The sequence below is a fragment of the Cryptomeria japonica genome, chromosome 1, assembly GCF_030272615.1.
Source record: "Cryptomeria japonica chromosome 1, Sugi_1.0, whole genome shotgun sequence".
NCBI classification, from domain to species: Eukaryota; Viridiplantae; Streptophyta; class Pinopsida; order Cupressales; family Cupressaceae; genus Cryptomeria; species Cryptomeria japonica.
The window spans coordinates 659,569,828-659,593,028 of NC_081405.1; the positions used below are offsets into that span (position 1 = coordinate 659,569,828).

The 23,201-nt window shown below is 33.0% G+C and overlaps 2 protein-coding genes across 3 annotated transcripts in view; one reads left to right on the forward strand and one right to left on the reverse strand.

Moving 5' to 3' along the window:
* LOC131050428 (putative serine carboxypeptidase-like 52) overlaps window positions 1–12,879 on the forward strand; it is a 39,701-nt gene extending 26,822 nt beyond the window's left edge. For both annotated transcript variants that reach the window (XR_009372490.1, XM_059220917.1), the window contains exons 3-5: window positions 12,020–12,133; window positions 12,470–12,515; window positions 12,658–12,879. Coding sequence is in view for 1 of the 2 variants with exons in the window: in XM_059220917.1 (XP_059076900.1) it covers window positions 12,020–12,133; window positions 12,470–12,515; window positions 12,658–12,753 (256 nt within the window). In the remaining variant the exon portion in view is untranslated. The remainder of the gene's footprint in view (window positions 1–12,019; window positions 12,134–12,469; window positions 12,516–12,657) is intronic.
* A 5,864-nt stretch (window positions 12,880–18,743) lies between these two features.
* LOC131858332 (uncharacterized mitochondrial protein AtMg00810-like) lies at window positions 18,744–22,830 on the reverse strand. Its single transcript, XM_059211539.1, has 2 exons — window positions 22,689–22,830; window positions 18,744–19,333 (listed from the first exon to the last, which is right to left on the reverse strand). Exons 1-2 carry the CDS (start codon window positions 22,828–22,830, stop codon window positions 18,744–18,746), a joined length of 732 nt encoding a protein of 243 aa, XP_059067522.1.
* Between the last annotated feature and the right edge of the window lie 371 nt (window positions 22,831–23,201).

The following is a 23,201-nucleotide window of genomic DNA, read 5'->3' on the forward strand; positions in this document are numbered from 1 at the left end:
TAATTATTAATTGCCAATGCCAATAAATATTCATATATCGCAAATGTAACCAGTAAACTAATAACTAAAGTCTAATATCATATTCATAATTTGCAAAAAGGATAATATTCAAGTTTCAAGTCTTGTTTAAAAAGTCATAAAGGGGTGAATTAGAGTTTTATTATAAAAAAACTATTTTAAAAAGTCTTTTTTTATTGTTTTTTATTTTTTTTTTGACCTGTGGGCCCCGTTTTTGGGAAACCACAGGCCTGGGTTCACGCGGGTCCCCCTGGGTTCTCCTTGGGTTCCTCCCGGGTCCTTCCTAGGTAGTCGGGTTCCCTACCACCTAGGAAGGACCCGGGAGGAACCCAAGGGTAGGGAACCCGACCACCTAGGAAGGACCCAGGAGGAACCCAAGGAGAACCCAGGGAGAACCAGGACTGGGCAAGAACCAGAACCGGAACCTAGGCCAAAAGGGGAAGAACCGGTAACTTAGGTTTGAACACTTCATCAAGCTGGAGCAGGAATTTAGAAGTTTGAGGAGAAAATCTAGGGGTAGTTTGAAGGCATTTGACCAACTTTCAACCACCTTCCAAGGATTTAACAGCAGTTGCAAGACAAATCAGCAAGGTCATTAAGTGGAGACATAAAGATAAAGTCATGCATTAAAGACAAGGAGCTGGACCAGTTCATTGGCATTCATTTCTAGGAATTCTTTAAAGATGACGGTCTCATGAATTTTGTATTATAGTTCAGCTTAAAAGTTTAAGCTCCTAAATTTAAGGATGCAGCAGTTTCATGAACTTTGTAGTGCAAATCAGCTTAAGTTTAAGCTCCTAAAATTAAGCAAGATGGTGGTAAATAAATTTAGTTTTCCCTCTAAAATTTAGATGTTTGACAAGTGGCATAAATATCCCTCAGTTGGTGGGGCAATTTCTAGCCCCACCCCATTTTCACCTGCTTAAATTTAAGCCTAAAAAGTAGGGGCTTCCATTTTTTAAGAAAAGATTCCAAATAATCCCGTAGCAACAAAATAATTTCTTCATGAGACCACTTCTTCCTTAAAAATGGAAGCTTAAGCCCCCCATGGGACCCCTTCTTTAATCTCTTGAGTAGTTCTTTCTTTTCATTTTGGCAAAGCCTGTAGCTTTTCAATCTCTTTCAAGCAAAAGAGACTGAATTGTAACTGAAAACCAGTCATTTTATGACTAAACAGTAAAGTGTAGATTTCATTTTTACAAGCGATGTCAAACATTTTCAAAGATATATCACTATAAGAACATTTTATGTCAATAAAAATCAGTTGTTTTTCTTTCAAGAAGCCTTCTCTTTGTGTGTTCTATTGTACTTGTTGCATATTTATGTGTCTTTTCATCAAAACCTCAAGTAATGTTTCAATTGTAGATATTACAAACACTTATATTAGTGCAGGTTGCTAGTTGTGTAGGGTGAAAATCAGTGTTCCACGGCCGTTGGGGACGGGGAGACGGGGAGACGTGGGGACGGGCTTCGGGGACGGGGGGACAAAGGGAAAAAGTTTTGGGGACGGGTTTCGGGGACGGGGGGACTTGGGCCTGGGAGGGGGAAACGCGTTTCCGTGGAACACTGGTGAAAATCAAACTTTTAGTTGTGAAAATTCCTTTGTTTTCCTTCAAAAACTGTGTAGACAGCCAAGCCTTCACGCAAAACACTTTTGCATGAATATATGTGATGCTTCAGTTGTGTAAAAATATCTGATTCATTGAAGTCTATGTGTCAAGATTATGATATAAGTCTCAAAAATAGTCTAGTGTATCACCTAGATAGCTATTGTTTTCATTTTCCAAGCAATTTAAAGTCACTTTTAATTTTTTTCTTACTCTTTTCCATCAAGAAGTTAGTAGTTTAGTTCATTTTCAGGTAATTAGATAAAGGAACCAGCCTACTCTAGAGGTCCACTCCAACTTTTAGGGAACCCGTAGGCCTAGGAGTGTTTCCATGCACCAATAGGTGGTTAAGTTGTGAATGTAATCATGGGTGCAACTTTGTTGATAACAGTTATTATTGGCCCACATTGTTTGTTGATGTGCATAAGAAGGTGAGGAAATGTGAAGCATGTCAAAAGTTTTCTAGTAAGTTAAAATATTCAGGTACTTTTCCCCTAAGACCAATGCAAGTTGAGGCTCCCTTTTATCAATGGGGTATAGATTTTATTGGGGAAATCATTAAGAAGTCGAGTAGAGGTCATAAATGGATCCTTATTGCTACTAATTATTTTACTAAGTGGATTGAAGCAATCCCAACAAGAAAAACTACAAGGAAACAAGTAATGGATTTTCTCTTAGACAGCATTATTGTCAAATTTAGAGTACCAATAAGGATTATCGTTGATAATGCTATGTGTTTCAGGTCTGATAAATTCACTTCTTTCTGCAACAGTTATGGTATTTCTTTGTCATATTCATCACCATACCATCCCCAAGGAAATTGTCAAGCTGAATCAAACAATAAGAGTTTGATGAAAATCATAATGAGAATGTTGGGAAGAAACAAAAGATCATGGGACTCTAAGCTCAAGATGGCACTAGGGGCTGATAGTGTTACCATCAAGAAAGCAACAAATAAATCCTCATTTGAATTAGTGTATGGTGCCACTACAAGGTTGTCGGTCTAGAGATTTATTCAAGAGAATGATGATGACATCTTTGATCCTATGGAAGAAAGGTTTGACCAATTGGTTGAGTTGGATGAAATCCGACAATCAGCCTAGGATGTCAATGTGAAGAGACAACATGTCAAATACTTGTTTCATAAGAGGACCTTAGAGAAAAAATTTGGGTTGATGATCTTATTTTGCTTTGGAATGCGAAGTCATAGGATAAAGGAAAGCATGGCAAGTTTTAGGCTGTGGTTAAGCCCATATGTTATCATTGAATTACATGGACATAATTCATACTTTTTGTGGAGTCTAAATGGTGAGATGGGGGAGTTGCTAGTACATGGCCAATTCCTTAAGCCCTATTTTGCATAATCATGTTTTGAAAATAAAAAAATTATATCATACTGGAATTATTGTTCATAAGTTTTGTTTCTTGGTCTCAATTGGTTTTTGTTAATTTTTGTTTGTGGTTTGCGCTTTCCTAGAGATTTGGAATTGCACCATGCCCACAAGGGGCATATGTCCCCAGCTACAACCATTGTTAACAACTTCAAAATTTCTAAAAAATTATGCAAAAAGTTACAACTTTATGCCCCTTTTGTTACCCATCATTGATTACTGATCTGAAAAAATATAAATGGGTCTGCCCTTAGCCTTCATCTAAAAACCCACTTGAAAATCTAAAAATTTGGCTTAGTCTTCTAGTTAGTTGGAGGTTTCACTTGGTTCGAAACCTATATCGAGTTCTAACAAGGTTCTTGAAACCCCCCCATGTCTCAACTAGCTATTTTTTCCTTCAAAATTCTAAGTCGGTGGCTTTTATTTGTGGTTTTGAAACCACCATTGGGCTTTGATGTGGCTCTTAAAACCAATTTTTTTCTTAATAAAGCAAATAGAGAAGAAAAACCTAAGTCATGTTTCAGTGATGGAATTTGGTTTCAAAAGTGGGTTCAGACTCTGACATGTTCTCATAACTTTGCAAGAATCGGAAGTAATTTCTAGACTTGAAGAAAAAGGGTTGGGGAAGAAATAAAGCTAGGGGCAAAACGAATGAGTGGTTTTGAAACCAACGTCAGGTTCCAATGAAATTCTTGGAACCGATTGGTTTTCTGAAAGCATAGGGGAAAGATTAGTTTTAAGTCAATTTTTGGCAAAGGTGTTAAGTTTTGAAACTAGCTTCAGATGCTGACAAGGTTCAAACTCCGAAATCATTTCCACAACTAAATCAAAAAAGGGTGATAGCAAAGAAAGACAAAGGAAAAAAGAAAGTTAGTCAAAAGGTAGAGTTCAAAGGAGGTTTTCAAACCTTTGTCAGACTTCGACAAGGTTTTGAGAACCAAGTAGATGTTCGATGCCTTTATTCTACAAGGGGATGGCCACTTAGTGTTAACATTTGATCTTATTTAAATCACTTTTATGATTTAAATATTCTATGTAGGGAAGACATAGTAAATTCAATACAACACTATTCAAAAACTATTATTTTCACAATGCTAGTGTTGACTTGTGTGTGTAGAGCGTGATTTTTCTTGAAGGTTTGGCTACAAAAGTGTCTTCCTCTGGACCGATGTATTCTTTAGCACATGGTCTCCTGATGTTTCTATGGTTTGTAACAAGGTGTGCAGAGGATATATGAGTGTTTTTTGCAGATAGAATGAATGAATTTGTATTGTCAGAAGCATAATATTAAAATATGATCTTTTGAGATTTTATGAAGAATGAATTAAGTGCACGATTTGATCTACACTTCAATCGATCATATCACAACCGCCACTTTTTTATCCCAAGGAATGGAGTAAATGAGTTTTATCTTAGAAGTGTTAATTCAATAGTTTTGAGAGTTATAGCGCCAGATGAAGGAATTAATATGTTCTAGGAGTTGTCAAGTAAATCAGATTAGTTTTGGATCAAGCAACTCACTTAGCAGATGATTCACTAGGTCGATTAATTTCTTCAACAATTTACAGAAGTGAGGAGTATTTTGTCATTTTCCTAGGTTTGTAAAAGGTCTTTTGTCTTGTAGTGGCCCCTAAATGGTTACTCTTAATTGTAAGTGGCTTGAATCTTGTATGCTCCATTATTCTATAAAAGGGAAATCAAGGCCATATGTTCTGGGTTTTGATTTTTTATTAAGTCTAGACATCTATGTCATGTGCATGTCTATGTCTATTTGTAGAGGCTTCAAGCTTGCAAATTTGAATATCAATATATCTAAAGTTTTGGTTCACAATGTGCAACGAAAATATACCAAGTCCTTGCAATCATCTGTTATCAAATATACTTTTGAAATATTAATGAAAATAGTTTCATTTTGTTCAAGTCTCTCTGCATTTGCTATGGTGTATGATTTATTCTTTGCTTCTTCTCATAGTAAAAGCTTAAATGTAGCTCTAAATAAATTATAAGTATATGAGTGGAATGTTTGAGATCTATAGGAAAGAATTGCAACCGTATTTTAATATGGAAGTATTACTACAAGGTGTTAGTGCTAAGTCTATTGAACCTAAAATCTCTTATTGTATCATCTTCTTTGCTTTCTTGATTGACTTCATAACCTTGGATAGGCATCGGCCATAGTTTTCTAGCTTTGTCATGGTTGAATCGCTTTATAATCTGAAGAGCATTTCATTTCCAATTTTATTAGAGTATCTGGATTAGTTTTAAGTAGTTCATGCTCTCTAATCAAAGAATCAAAGTGTCAATAATTATTGCAAAAGTTGTTGAATATCTTATGGTTATTGAGTCTATATGTGAGAGCACATCTATATAAGCAATACCTGCAAAGGTGCAGAAAATTAAGTAGGTTATTGCTAAAGGGATTACCCTCCAAGGTCTAATAGATTCAGAAGTGTAGAGAAATTAGGTTCAAGTGAACTGATTCTTGTTTGTTGGCTATTTCTAGTATTAAACTTGAGCTTTAGAATTGGCAATCGTTTGATATTTTGTTGATTTGGGAAACAATAGGAGGGAAAAAGAAAATTGAAATAATATAAAATAATTTATTTTCTCATAAAAGACCTTTTTGAATTATCAAATGACTTTTCATGTGTGAGTCCCCCTCACTTTTCCTTAGGCATCTACTTTTGAGGGGGGGAATAAACACTTGATTAAAATATAACATTGAAGAAAATATTTTTAACATTAAACATTAAAAACACTCAAGTTGCTAAAAGCACTACCAAGGCTTTGGAATCCATTTCTAATAATGCCATGAAGTAACTGAAGTAATCAAATGATGATTCATGCCAATTCAAAGACTTACTACAAATAGATGTTCTCTCCAAGAAGTTTGAAGAAAATCCCAAGAGTTTGAATATGCTTCTAAAAGTGTCACCATGATCCATAATGCCAATTGAGCTCAATGTCTCAAATAAAAAATAATGAATATTCATTTTACAAGAATTTTTTAATTCTCCCCATCACACCTAGAAGCTTACAGGGAAACTAGACTAGTCAAAAGTTCACAAAACTATATTTCATAAAATGAGGACTTTACATATTCTCAGGAACCCCTTAAACTTTTGCATTCCACATGCTTGTTAAAATTCTATAAAGGATTAGAAAGCAAGCTTCAACAGAAATTCAATGCTCGAGAGGGCTTGTGGTAATTTGAAGGAATCTAGAACAGGAAAAAAGTTCTATAATATACAATGGGTGATCCCACAATACTGAGTTACACATTTGGTACATTCTGATTTTTGCTAAAATCATACATTTTTTAGAAAATATAATGATTTAAGCTTTAAGAGGTCCCATTTGAAGTAATTAATTAAGGAGAATTAGATCAAAGGCTCTTAGATCAAAATTTCTTGGATAGAACATCTCTTCTTCTAAATCATACCTGCAATGGAGTCTCCTTCACACCTATCAAAATCCTAATAAAAACCCACTTTTACATTAGCTTTTTGGGGGTCAAATGATTTCATTTAGAAGATTTATTTTTTTAAGTATTTGGTCCTTATTATAAGCTTTCCAAAAAGTATAATTTTTAATATATTTAATTTCATTAATATATTTATGTTTTATTTCTTATGAATGTAGTTTTTTTATCAAACATTAAAGATTGTGTTTCACACATGAAAAAATTGAAAAATAAAGAATAAAAACTATCTTTTCCCCAAGTATTGATATCCTCATTTCAACACAAAAAGAATATTTTAATTCAAATGCATACAAAAAAGTTATGCATTACAGAATATACATTGTCCAAATTACAATTACTCTGTCTTCAAAAATTAACTAAAAATATATATATGTAACAAAAATGATGAAAAAATATCCATTCACTAGATATTGGTGTGACAATTCTATATTTCTAAAATTATAATTTCCTTCTTGCTATAAAAAATATTATGCATTACCAAATAAATATCACTTCTGAAAAATGTTGATTACTATAAATATTGAGTTATTAAAAGTTACATAACAATATGGACAATTAATTTCTAATTATTTTTAAAAAATATTTATAATCTATATGAAAAATCTCATAAATTAGTAGTTTACTTCATCTTCAAATTCTTAATGGTTTAGCTGCTATAGGTTTTCGAAAGTAAAGATTTGATGCAAAATGTTGATTCCAGTGTCAAAGTTGGCCAAGAAGTGTAACCCAGTATTATGGGATCACCCCAATTACTAGAAAAAATTTCGCAAGTCGAGATGAGAAAAGGCTTAGATGGGGTTTCCATGACCATGAGGACTTGATGGGGATTCAAAGACATCTAGGATGAGCCAAAAGTTTTGCAATATATGAACATAGGCTAACTTCATAACTTGCTCCAAATTCATCAAACTTAATCAAATTTGAAATGTGAGCACCCATTTGGCCTAACTTTAAAGTGTCATGGCCAAGAACTTATTGGAATTTTTCAAAAATAAATGATCAAATCCTACAAGGAAACTAAGGAAGGAAATAAGCAAACCAAAAAACAAAAGTGTCATTACCCCTTCGATGCTCTTGCAACACTTTTTTTACTCAATACTATTCTATTTACGCCATTTCTTTCATCACTATCCACTTGAAATACCTTATCAAAGTTTAGCAATTCTTATACTATTTGTTTAGCAACCTTCTTTAAGAATTCAAAACTTTTGTTTATTGCAATAGTATTTGAACTCCTTGACTATATCATCTTGTTGTCTCAATCACTAGTACATATATTTGATTGAAATATCTATAAAAATTACCCAATCCAAAAAAAACTGTAATCTTTAAAACACTCTTTTGATGTAAGCCAATCAACAATTGCTTTCACCTTTTTCTAAATCCCATTTTTAAAATAGCTGAAATATACAAACTACAAATTTATTAATTCATCTTTCATGGAACTATACTTTTTTTATATTTCTCAACCATTCTCCTCTCAATATTTGCAATACTAACCCAATATGCTCCAAATGTCCAAGTCCTTAATTATTAAAACTTAGATACCATCCAAGTAAAAAAACACAAATTTACCAAATGTGACTTTAACCTCAATCTCGTAAATGTGCTTGGTGCACTAGTCAACCCAACATGTATAATCAACTCTTTATATTATAATTCTTTTGTTTGAAATGCTATCTTCAATTCAAATTGTTCCATTCAAACATTTCATCAGCTCATCCATTCTTGGCAATGGAGATGTATACCTTATTATGATATTATTTATTGCACTTGAATCTATGCACATTCTCCTTTCAATTCCTTTATTTGGTGCTAGAATTGTTGGTAATGCAGGGGCTCAAAGTCTCTTTGATCAAACATTTTTTCTTCTACTAATTTCATTCTATGTGCAATTTAATTTGGTAAACTTGTTTCTAAAATCAAATCCATTTGATGATTATACACCTCATTGATTATAATCTATTTAGCATATTATCTAACACTATCGCTGTACTTTATTAACAACAGTAAATTCATATTTTTTTTGTCCTACTTCATCTATGCTATTATATATTATTGGCATCAATTTAAAACACACCTTTTCACGCTTTAGATCATCTAAAAACTTTATACCATTCAATAAACAAACTCAAGCATTACCATGTAACTATCCTTCCTTCTCTTTCAATGTAGTAATATGTTTTTCACCATCCTTTATCAAAATTTAAGTATTTTCTCTTTTCTTTATTCCACCACATTTTTTTTTGACCAATTTCAACATTTCAACATTAATTGTCATCCTATAAAAATATTCAATGTAATCATTCACGTTCTTAATTTTTAATCTCAACTTTAGCAATATTTATTGTACTTCTATTTCTTGTTAATTACACTTTTTTCCACCATAATCTAGCATGTCCAATTTTATTTTAGCAGATAATATCTTTCCATATTTAAAATTCCATCATATTCAAAGTATTCTTCTAATATCATTTTTCCAATCTATCAAATTCTTTACATTACAAAGTACAAAAATAATTAAGAACTTCAATTTTAGGTCTCTTATCAATTTTTGAAATAGATTTCCTCATTTTTACTTGTTCCCCACCATTTCTTAATGTTCTTTTGTAATTGGCTCAAGAACTTGTTCTTTTCCTCTTCTCTCATTTTCTTCTCCCATGCTCTTATCATTTCTAGAGTTATGATTTCTTGATCTATCTTTTTAGTAATTATCTAATTCAATCTATACATTCCTCATCATCTCAAACATTTCTTCTATTTGTCCAAAATTATTAACATCTTGGTCTCTATCCACTCTCCCTGGAGGCATCTTGACTTATTAATTTAAGATGAAAATTTCTTGGAATTTAGCGGTCTATGTTAACCAAATTTTCTTAATACCTTATAACCAACATAGTGTTAGAAGATATCTACTATCAATTTTCTTCAAATTTTTAAGACTCAATTTCTACTCTAATACTACTTTTGTAGTTATGAACAAAGTGTTCAATTAAGAACTACCAAACCATGTAGCCTCAACATAAAACAATCACATGCTTCCATAGTGAAATGTAACACACAAGATATGAATAGAACAATGAATTTATTGATTCATTGTTTGAAATACTTCTAGTAAAAATTTACTGCAAGGGCTCACAATTAGAATATGACATAAGTCTCTGAAATACAACTGCAATCCATATGTGATCCCTTAATATTAAGTCTTCTAAGCTAATATTGTATAATATGGTGCTCGTTTCTCCTCTTTGTTATAGATCTGCTATTGAACTTCCCTGAGCTAGTAATAAGGTAACTCCTTCCTATCTTGCAATGTGAAATGAATGATCATTTATAGCAAACAAGGATGAAATAACTTAGTGTTGGCCAGAAATGTGGTATGGTACCTTCCTATGGAATTATTTCATAAACTAACGTAATAGCACATGCATTCATAGGGCACTAATAAACACCTCTATTTTCATTTCTTTCATTTATATTAATGTTTTTGATACCCCTTTGCACACACTTATAAAATTAGAACATCTTTCTATTTTCACTACATATCTAATGTACCTATTTTTTTGTTACATTTTTATATCCTCGTATTATTTCTACCCTATTAACTATGCTTATTGTTCACACCTTCATCTAACTCAAAAATAGTTTTGATTTTCATCCTATACATTAACTTCTTGATAAAAAAGCATAGATGAACTCTAACAAATATGTCATCTTGTAGACAAATTTGATTTAAAAGTATTTATGCATCAAAATCCCCATATATTTGCCACACCAACTCTAATAGTGAATCCCCCTAATAAAAAATATCTCAATTATACTATAAATAATCTAAATTATAATGAAAGGGTTCTAGAGATACAAGTGATTTTTTGGGTAGGTTCACGATATTACCAAAAGATCTCAACTAATTGGTTTTAGGAAATTTGAATAGGATTGTATTGAAATTGCACAACTTTGATGTGGTCATTGTTTTCTTCGTTAATTGCATAAGAGTTGGGATTAAGTAGGAACACCTACGATTACAAAGCTTTAACATAATACATGATTAAGTGATGTAGAGAGAGCTAGCTTCATTATCTTGACAAGATCAATATAATAAATGACATTTCCTTTAATTGATCTAAGCAAAGTGACTAGTAGATTATTTAGAATGCCACTTATATATGCTCCTCCCCCTTCAATGCATTCTTCCTAACTCTCGATACCTACCCATATCACATTGATTAAATTATTCTTTTTCCCACTAATACCAAAGCAAAATATTGGGTCACATGTTGATCATTTAAAAAACCTTGTTAAATATGCACATGATAAGGTATTTCTTTAGAGGTGAATCCCTTGAGACTACTTTGTACACAAGTAGTAGGAATCGTGAGACCAATATTAGATTATGTCACCCTTGTTCGTCACAAGGGAATGTGTAGATGATCCTTGTTAAGATGAGTGTGCATCAAAATAAAAAATTGGTCTTAACCATTAACCTCCTTGGGGCTAATAACCTTATGTATGAGATTAGGAATTGGTGCAAGATTCAAATATTTGTGCTTACTCCAATAAAAAAAAAAAAGATTCAAATATTTGATGCACAACTAAACTAGACCTTCCTTGAGTGAATTTGATTTGTCACATAGCATTAGCCATTGAGAAAATAACCTGTAATTATGTGGCCTTGTAGAATGCACCTCTTTGAAGCTTTGGTATGAGTTTGAAAGTTTTGCAATGCAAATGTGATAGGGCATAGTAGAAATAATTTTCTTAAGTTTGATGTGTTAATGTGGACTACAACAAGAACAAAACATTGTGATAATAATTGATGCGAGGTAAGTGTAGGATGACAATGATATTTATTGGAGACCTAAAAAAACAAGCCTGAATGAAAATACTTTTTGTTCATGCAAGATTGTTCTTAAACCTTAGATGTTCCAATTAAAAATTCACAAAGACCCACAACTTAGTCTACATGCATCAAATGACCTAGCTTGGTTTAGACTTAGTTAGTCAAGCAAGTACCTAGCAAGTTTGAGAACCATAAATTATAATTTTATAGAAAATATATGCAAATACAGAAGCGAAAAATAGAATGAAAATACTATAAAAAAATTGTAAAAATTAAATTACCATATTCTCACAAATGTGTGAATTTACATTGCGCATATATTTTGTAGAGAGTTATTATTGTCTATCATTTTGTTAACTCTTCTTCTTTTATGAGTCATAATTGTATGTTCAAACCTTACAATGTAATGAGAAATTAATGGCGAGTTATTTCTTTCTTTCTCTTCATTTCCTTACAAGAAAACATAACAGGGGTATGGAAAAGATGCACACCTCGTTTTATATATAAACCTAATATCTTAAGTGTGATTAAATATCACAAAAATTTGACCATGAGAGGTTATTGTGCTTTGATCTTCAGGTAAAGTGCTACTATACAAATGCAATCTTTTTGCTTGCATGTCATATATCAGTATAAGCTCAATGCTCACCAATGAATTTGATTGATTTTTATGTACTAGTGGTGATCATGATATGGTTGTACCATATGTTCGAACTGAGGCATGGATGAGATCATTAGGGTATTCAATGATTGTGGAATGGAGGACATGGTGTGTAGATGGACAAGTTGGTGGGTAAGGCTCTATATTGTTCCTTAATCACGGACTTAGTAACTTAGTGTAATGTTAGTTGCTTTCTCACGGACTTAGTAACTTAGTGTAATGTTAGTTGCTTTCTCACGGACTTAGTAACTTAGTGTAATGTTAGTTGCTTTCTATTAAATATGACCGAAAGGATAGAATCAAGATTGTGGTGTCTAGAAATAATCCTTAATGACATCAAATTTCTACTATCTATAATTTCGTTACTAATGTTGTTTTTTTCTAGATTACATTGTCTAAGTATATTTTGCGAGAAATAACGCTTATTTATAGAAAGAAATAATGATGTTTGATGAATGTGGTTTCTAGATACACAAGAACATATGATCACAACCTAACATTTGCAACTGTGAAGGTGAAAGTTATAATCCTACTTTTAGTTAGTGTTCAAAAGTTTATTTTATTATATATTTGAATAGAAAGTCACAATTTTTTCTGAAATAAGGGATGGTTAATCTGTGTATGATATTGAAGTGTTTGAAACATTTTTTTCATAGGGAGTTGGACATACAGCACCGGAATACAAGCCTAGAGAAGCATTTTCAATGTTCAAATCATGGATTTCTGGAAATCCTTTTTGTACATTCAGTTAAGATATTATTATTGTCTTATTTTAAAAAATATCATTTGAAGTATATTCATGAAAATAATGAGGTCTAACCTCCTTTCTCAAACTGTGGAACTTTGGAAAGCCTATGTGAACATTCAGTTAAAATACTATTATGGTCTTATTCGTGTATGTGTTTCTAAGCTTGTTTAAAAAAAAAATCACTTGAAATATGTTTATGAAAATAATGTCGTCTAATCTCCTTTCTCAAACTATGGAACTCTGGAAAGCTTTTGTGAACATACAATTAAGATATCATTATTGCTCACTCTTCTATATGGTCTTTAAGCTTGTTCAAAAATTCTCCACTTGAAATATATTTATGGAAATAATGAGGTCTAAACTCCTTTCTCTAGTAAAGATGTATCTTCTAAACTAAAGAAATTAAGAAGAAGATCAAGATATAGAAATTTATTCAAATATATTTTGTTCTTGATTTTTTTTTATGAGTAAGTGTCTATATTACTTTATAAAATAGATCTACAAACATTTAAAAAAAGGTGGTGGAAAGAGTTAAAAAAAGGTGGTGGAAAGAGTCACATCCCAAGAGTTCAAATAACAACAATCTAGAACAAAACAAATATCAACCTAAGATATAGGATTCTCTTGGGACCCCCGGGAATTGGAGTTGGGTCTGAGCCTGGTTCAAGTACAATCCTGGTCTACCCCTAGGTTCTTGATGACAACCACCCTCAAACATCTACACAGTTCTCACATGATGACTCACACCCAGACACCTATGCTATGATTTTAGACAATTACAATTTTCTATAGACTTCCTATCAAAATAGTGCCAAGAGCAGAACCGTAAATAACTGAATTTTGTAACAAAACATTTTGGACGATAGGAACTTCAAGTAAATGGATAAATACGCAGAGCAACACAAATATCATTTCTGAGACAAACAACACAATGAATACTTTATTTATGTAACTTGTCAAGATGATTACAATAAAATAATATAACATTCTTCATCACTATGTAGGCCTTAAACCTATTCAACCTCGCTACTTCCTATCGCTTTTTTCACACTTCAATTCCTTCTTCTTCCTTCAGTTCAAACCCCCATCCTACTTTTATTGATCTAAACTCTAATCGCTTTCGTCCTCGCCAAATAATTCTACTAGGCTTCTTCTATTTGCATGTTTGCATCCTTCCATTCACTCTCACATATTCGACCTTCATAATATACATCAAGAGAGAGGATAGAAATTAGGCTTATTGGTAGTTCATCTTGTAGGGGAAGGTATGGAATGTAATGAATGGGTAACAAGGGGCTTGTAAGTAGGCCATTCTAGGATGACCAAAGTGGCATCTAGAACTTGGAGGGCTCTTACATAGAGGAGTCGAGGAACCTAGTAACATTCTCTACCCATTCCCTACAAGACGTGATAACATGAGAGGAATAGACTTGATAGGTAGCAAGTGTGAGCCACCAAGTGAAGTAAGAAGGTTGTACAAGGCAACCTCTCTTGGGATTGGTGTAGAAATGACTCCAAGAAAACCTTCATGTCTCTTCTCTCCAACTCTTATGTATTATGATTTAAGTATTTTGCCTAACCCTAACAATAAGATGAATATGTATTTGTATTTTCTCTTATGCTTTATATGCGGGATCTACATGCAAGACTTCATTTTGTTTAACAAGTTGTTGATTGGTAAGTTCAAACCCTAACCCTAATTTGTGTAATTTATGTTTTTAGATAAAATTTAGTGCAATTTGAGAAGGGGACATTACATTTATCCATAATCATATTACATAATATTCACATAGCGAAGGAATGCAAAGCATTCTTCTATTGAGACATTAAAAATTGTTTACTATATGAATATTGTTTCTTGCATATTGAAACTTCCACTACACCAAACTTCTAGAAACACCTCATTTTAACTCAATATCACTACCATACCACACACAACAACATTAGAATATTCATGTTTGGACCATCTACAACACACGGCGACATCAATGACAACACAATACAACAACTCAAGTTTCCAGTAGATCTAGTCTTAATCTTAGTATATGATGATAGTTAGGCAAGATAAGATCAAAATAGGCTTGAAGTAAGCTAGGAGAGAGCACACTAAAGCAAGGGCCCAAATAGAGTGTGAAATTGTAAGGGGATACAATTTGCTACACTACAAAATATTACATTATTAGAGGTCAATGCCCATATGTAATAATATAAGGTTATGACTATTATGATTTATAAATCATATACCATTTAATAATTATTATTATACTAGTAGTTTTGAATAGATGTGACTAATACCATTCTAGGTATTATACCACCCTTCTCCTATATTTAAAAATATTCTCTCACATTAAGAATCGATTGAATTTGGATATATAGTGAATATTGTCACTATGAATAAGAGGTATCATTGGCCATGTGGAAGTGAGGAGAAGTGATATCCCTTGATTGTGTCTACAATTTTATATAAAATTCTTTGTATTTTAGAATATAATGATGCTTTATGATATTTTTACCCAAAAGGATTTTCCCCATGTATATATATTGTATAATGTATTAAATCTAAGAAGATATTGTAATTCTCATTTCATTTATTTTATATTTTATTTATGATTATTATTAATGTAAGATCTCATACCATTAATATATAGACTAAAAAAGACGTAGAAAATCACCAAAAAAAATATCATGGGTCCAAACAGGATCTCAAAATACCATGGTATGAATTATTGTGACCCACTCAAGAGAACATCCTCCAAAATAGAATGCAACTCTCAACAAATGCATCTTTGACTTACATTATGCAAGTTGGTATTTGTAACTTGCAAGCACTCCCCCATGAAGCACTAATTAAATGTCATGCCCAACTAATAATAGAAAATTGTCTTATAATTTTACTATGTAACCTCCTTATCAATGCTATTACAAGTTATAATATCTATTACACCTCTATCATTGTCATAGATGCTCTCAAAAATTCTTCATGACGAGATATTTTTTACACATGCATATTTATATATTTAGTACCAATAATTACAAATGGAATAATGGGCAAGGCATGAAATGGGATGTCCCATTTCATTAGAGCACTTAAAAAAATTAAATAACTTGAACATTAAGACTCAAAGTGTATGAAGCACCTAATGCACTTCTAAAATATGAAATTAATGCAGTTCATTAATCCTTCAATAGAAAATAAATACTTGGTAATTTAAGTCAACTTTCTTGCTCTCAATTTTAAGATGGAAAATACCGAAGAATGAAAAATTTCAAACCTATCTATTTATATAATGCAACTCACAAAATCATCTCATTTTTTCGTTGATTAAATGATAAAGATCAATATTTGAAAAGGCCTAGACACTTTTACAAAGAAAGAAATAGATATAGAATTGAAGCCTTAAACACAAAAAAATCAAATCTAAGACATGCAGCAAAAATATTAGAGTTGTAAACTAACAACTTCAAACAATAAAAATAAAATTGTCATAACTCACAAAATTAAATTGAAGCATAATACTATCCACCAAAAGTTATTAAGATAGCTTAAACTTGCAAAGCTCTTGAGAGTTCTGAACACCACTAGTATTCTTGGATACTACTTTGCTAAAGCAATTTTTTTTAGATGTCAAACTTAACTTATAATATTTCAAAGAGATTCTTGATATCCTCTTACTATATTAAGTTTTTGGGTTTGAATCCACAATTTTCTCTTATCCTTGGATGGAGAGGGAGAGCACAAAGAAGGCTAAACTATTTGTGAAGGTGAGGAATCTTATAAGAAATCACTATTCCCTCTCCCCACTAGCCACCTACACCATTCTAAAAATTGAAGCAACTCCTTGTATTTTAGCCAAGTGGTTGTCCACTTTATCCTTCTCCTTGGAAACACTTCTTCATTCACCTAAGGAGGATAAGATACATATTTAACCTTTCTCCATATATTTTTCTTCTATATGTTGAGCTAGCAAGCAATTGTAGAGTGGTTAGAATTGTAGTACTTTTGGAAAGCAATCAAGGAATTGTAGAGTGGTTCCTTTCCATATTTGCATTCACATATAATCTAGCAATAAATAGTAACTTTCTAGAATCAGTCACTAGATAAATTGTATAAAGTTTGTGAAAAGACTTAAAAATTCATCACTAACATTGTCCTCCTAGTATTCCAATGGTAGACTTAGAAGCCTAACCCAAATTGGTATACTATAGGTGTACTCCATTTTAGGTTAAAAGTATTACAATTTGCAACTAAACTACTTGGATTGTCTAGGAGCTCATCTTAATCTAGTCCTTATGGTTCACAAAGAAAAAAAACTTACTCATGGTTATGATCTGTTAAAGTTTGGATCAGATTTATATAGGTTGATACACAATATTCTGTCTAATGTAACAGCTTTGTCTTACAGATTGTTGTTGTTTACTATCACAATAATATTGGCTATAAACTGCTCTCTTAATGATGGTGACTGTTGAATGTAATTCCGATCTGCAGAGCTTTTCTTATCTTCATCGTTTTTTGTATCTTTCACCCTTTGCTTCCAACGATAGCAAAGTATTTAAGCAAGTAGTGATCCACAAAGGAGTCATGACTCCCATGTGGAGTCACGTCGGTGTTTATGGCCCGATGCATATTCCACGATAGTATCGGGTTCTTCAAACATTTGATCGGTCACTTAAACCATTAGTTATATGCAGTCAAACACATAGTATCAGTTATAGTCTCTAATGAAATAACATAATTAATATTATGAATGATTAGTAACAAAAGGTTGTTACTAACCATTCATAGTATTGATTATGATATTAATCATAAGACAAACCGATAGATTATCATACACAGATAAATGTACATCTATATGTGATCAGAATAAGCCGAATATATTTACAGATAGCTACAAAATAAATGTCTGAGGTCGTAAGGCCAATTAGTCATTTGATTTATCCGACTGATGCTATCTATTTTAACACTCCCTCTTAGCAAGGGAGGATAATCTTCTATCCTACAATATTTTATTGTGATCACAATAGATTCATCTATAAGAGAGAGATATATATATCACCTCACTATGATATTAGGAGATACAACATATTTGCAGATATCACATCTCACGATATCCACCATGATCTCATAATGTAATACCCACCATTGTGGCTTGTCCACGAATATCATGTCTCATGATATCCACCTTAATGGCAAATTTAAGGATATTGATTCATGGCATGTCCACGGATATTACATCACATAATATCCACCATGAACATCTCCATTAGTAACATCATCTAGCATGGCATATCCATGGATATCATTTCTCATGACATCCACCATGAACATATATTACTTAGAGATGAAAATCATCATGACATGTCCATGGATATCACGTCTCATGATATCCATCATGATGGTAAGATCAATATTGTTAGATCATCATCTTACAATAAAGATCATAAATACAAGTGCCCATTATTGAGAGATCATCACCTCTAAATAATGATCACAGGGGCTCAACAAGCATTGACCCAATGTAGTCACGGAGTCACACACATGACACTTAATCATGAGCCATATCAGATTAAAATTTATCAATAAGAGTACTCTTTAAACATCTTAATGGAATACATTAGTATTATGAAACCAAATCAATGTATCTTACTCAATCTTAGCTAAAGCTATACTTTCTACCATACCAAGCTTACCTCGAAAGTATGCAAACTTTATTCTAGCAAGAGGCTTGGTTAGGATATCTACAGTCTGTTCATGTGTACTGACATATTTCAATTGAATAACATTCCTTTCCACCATGCCTCTAACATAATGATAAGGAATTTCCACATGCTTAGTTTTGTCATGGAACACAGAGTTGATAGAAAGCTTTATACAATTCTGATTATCACAATGGATGATAGTAGGGTCTAAGGATTGTCCAAACAATCCTACAAGAAGTTTTCTGAGCCACACAGCTTCACGAGTCCCCAAGGATGTTGCAATATACTCTGCTTCTATGGAGTTGAGTGCAACTGAAGATTGCTTCCTACTGAACCAGGAGTCATAGCTGAACCCAAACTGAAACAACACCCAGATGTGCTCTTTCGATTAGTTACACTCCCAGCCCAATCAGAATCAATATACCAATGAAGGTTCAGGTCCACATTATCATATTTTAAACCATACCCAATTGTGCCACGTAGGTATCTCAGAATATGTTTTGCCACAACCAAATGTATTAGTCTTGGTTCACTCATGAACTGACTAAGCGCACTAACTGCATAACAAATATATGATCTAGTATTGACCAAGTACATCAAGGACCCAATCAATTGTCTGTAAAGAGTGGGATCTGCCAATTTTGAATAAGCTGCATCTTCTCTTAACTTATGCAAGTTTGTTTCCATAGGTGTGACCATGGATTTACAATTCATCATCCCAAACCTTTTAAGAATTTCAATGATATACTTGCCTTGACTTAGAATGATTCCATCAGGTTTCTGCCATACTTCTAAACTAAGGAAATAGTGCAATAGACCTAGGTCTTTCATATCAAATTCAGATGCTAGTTCCTGTTTACATTTGATAATGAGATGGTCTTCTCCTGTAATTAATAGATTGTCTACATAAAGAATTAGGATTAATATTTCCCCATTAATTTTCTTGAAATCTAAGTTAGAATCTGCATCATTCTTGAAAAAACCTAAGCCCAAAAGATACTGGTCAATCCTCTCATACCAAGCACGAAGGGCTTGCTTAAGACCATACAATGCCTTTTTAAATTGCAAACATGAGACTCCTTTTCATGAATCACGAAACCCTCAAGTTGCTCAATGTAGACCTCTTCCTCAATCACACCATTGAGAAAGGTTGTTTTTACATCCATTTGATGAATTTTCCACCCTTTAGATGCAATCCCAAACCTTTTAAGAATTTCAATGATATACTTTCCTTGACTTAGAATGATTCCATCAGGTTTCTGCCATACTTCTAAACCAAGGAAATAGTGCAATAGACCTAGGTCTTTCATATCAAATTCAGATGCTAGTTCTTGTTTACATTTGATAATGAGATGGTCTTCTCCTGTAATTAATAGATCGTCTACATAAAGAATTAGGATTAATATTTCCCCATTAATTTTCTTGAAATATAAGTTAGAATTTGTATCATTCTTGAAAAAACCTAAACCCAAAAGATATTGGTCAATCCTCTCATGCCAAGCACGAAGGGCTTGCTTAAGACCATACAATGCCTTTTTTAATTTGCAAACATGAGACTCCTTTTCATGAATCATGAAACCCTCAGATTGCTGAATGTAGACCTCTTCCTCAATCACACCATTGAGAAAGGTCGTTTTTACATCCATTTGATGAATTTTCCACCCTTTAGATGCAGCAATAGCAATCACGGTTCTGACAGAGGTGTATCGAGCAATAGGAGCAAATGTTTCTTCGTAGTCAATTTCTTCCTTTTGTGAGAACCCTCTAGCTACAAATCTGGCTTTATATTTTTCTATGCTTCCATCAACAGCATGATTAATTTTGAAGAGCCATTTGGAGGAAACAACTGATTTACCTTCAGGTCTAGAAACAATGTCCCAAACATCATTCTTCAAAATAGATTGATATTCTTCTATCATAGCATCTTTCCAAACTTGAAGACTAGAGGCTTCTTCAATACTGGAGGGTTCCAACTCAATGATATTACTCATTAATGCAACATAGCTGGAGAATCTATGAGGTCTTTTACTTTCCCTGAAGGTTCCTTTTGGTGTTGCAAATCCTTCATCCTCTTTTATCATTTTTCTATCCCAAAGAGGTCTTTTACAGTTTACAACAATGTCTCTAGGTCATGAGTCTCCCTCTGAATCTTAGGAGCGTGGTCTTCTTCCATGCTTTGAGGCTCTTGATCTTCAATGTCTTCATGAATATCGTTGTATTTTCTGAAAGCAACATCTTCCTCAAATATCACATCCCTACTCAGTTCAATCAACTTTTGTCCTCGAATATAGATCCTATAGGCTTTAGCTGTTTCACTATAGCCTACAAACATTCCCTTCTTGCCTGAAGGTTCTAGTTTCGATATTTTATCTTTGGGTATATGAATGTATACTGGACAACCAAAATTTTCAAATGACTTACAATAGGTTTTACTCCTGTGAATGCTTCTTCAGGTGTTTCATTTCCAAAATGTTGTGAGGGCTTCTATTTTGAATGTAAACAATAGTTCTAGAAGCTTCAGCCCAAAAAGCGGTATCAATATTTTGGTCATGGATCATGGCTTTGGCTGATTCTGCAATGGTCTTGTTCTTCCTTTCTACCACACCATTTTGTTGAGGATTATGGGGAACACTAAACTCCCTCTTAATCCCAGCATCTTTACAAAAGTTTCTAAAGTTAATCGAGTTATACTCTCCTCCATTATCTGATCTTAAGGCTTTGACTCTTTTCCCTGACATGTTTTCAACTAGGGATTTAAATTCCTTAAACTTCATTAGTACTTCGTCAGATTCTTTACTTTTCAAAAAATATATCCAAGTTTTCCTAGAATAGTCATCAATGAAAGTAACATAGTACAAGAATCCACCTAAGGAAGCTATTGTCATTGGCCCACATAAGTTTGAATGAACAAGTTCTAAAATATATTTAGATCTACTTTCACTGTTATGAAAAGTACCTTTAGTGTTCTTCCCTAAGGCACATCATTTGTAAGTTCATTTTTTATCTTGGTTAATCATGGGGAGTCTTGTCACCATCGTTTCCATCAAGGGTAGAGCACGAAAATTAAGATGTCCCAATCTCCTATGCCAAATCTCACATGAATTTGTGGAATCATGGATTAGTGCTTGATAAGAAGTAGTGTTAAGTTGATAGAGGCTCCCATGGCGAACTCTTATAGTTTGAGTCTTCTTGATAGTTGTCTTCTTAGGCCATGCAAGTACCTTGCCATCTATGAAAGCAATTCTATAACCTTTGTCTTCCAAGGCTGATATGGAGACCAAACTTTGTTTTATCCCTAGTACGAATAATACATCAATCAATTGTATAGAGATGCTTGAATTTAGATGCAAGGTAGAACTCCCAAATCCTCTTACTTAATAGCTAGATTCATCTCCAATGGTAACTTTCTCATTTGAGGTATTTTCCACCAAGTTGTCTAGATGTTCTCTAAATCCTGTGATGTGGCGTGATAATCCACTAGCAATTATCCATGTGTTGTGACTGGTGGCCACATGACTTGAGAGAGCTGAAAAGAAGATGAATACATCTGAATCTCCTTGAGAAAGGGTTTCATCAACATGTGCAATGAAGGCTTGAGGCATGGTCCTAGTGGGACATTTCATTGCATAGTGACCATATTTGTCACATCTAAAACATTGTACTTTTGACATATTCTTCCTTCTCTTGGACGTAGAACCACCATTTGATTATTTGTCTTTATTCCTCTTGAAGTATCCTTTCTTTCCTTTCTTCTTGGTGGATTTTGCGGCTAGTACATGAATGTCTTCATTTGTGGAGGTTTGTCCAATCCCTCTTGTGACCAGTCTTGACTCTTCTTGAATGCAATCAGTTTTTAGGTGATCAAACTTAGGTAGTTTAGATCGTGCACTTATCTCCTGAATGAAAGCTTCCCAAGAAGAAGGGAATCCAATAAGAGCCAACATGGTTAACTCTTTACTGTCAATGGTATGATCAATAGTGGAAAGTTGGTCTCTTAGTTCAGTTATCCTCATGAAGTATGCGGTGATCATTTCGTCCTTGATCATTTTAACATGGTGGAGTTGTTGCTTTAATGTGAGAGCTCTACTAGTGTTATTTATCTCGTACATACTTTCTAATGACTTGAACATATCATAGGTTGTTTCCAATTTTGAGATAAGTGGTACAATGTGGTCTTTTACTGCATCCACTAACATTTTCATGGCTTTATTATTCTTTTTATCCATTGAGGCTTCTCACCTTTGTCATCTAGTTCAGGTACAACTTTCTTTACGAATTCATCTAATTCGTTATCTCTTAAGGCAATCATAATCCTAAACTTCCAAGATACAAAATTGGAAGCTCCTTCAAGGCAATCCTCGAATCTAACACCATTCACCATTGTGACTTATAGAAGATAATGAGAAATCAAGGGTGTATGAAGATTATCCTAAATAAATCTGATCTTATCTTATCCTTATGTTGGCTCTGATACCATTTTAAAGTTTGGATCAGATTTATATAGGTTGATATTTTTAATTTTATTTGAATATCACACAATATTTTGTCTAATGTAACAACTTATTGTCTTACAGATTGTTGTTGTTTACTATCACAATAATATTTGGCTGCAAACTGCTCTCTTAATGATGACGACTGTTGAAAGTAATTCCGATCTGCAGAGCTTTTCTTATCTTCACCGTTTTTCGTATTTTTCACTCTTTGCTTCCAACGATAGCAAATTATTTAAGCAAGTAGTGATCCACAAAGGAT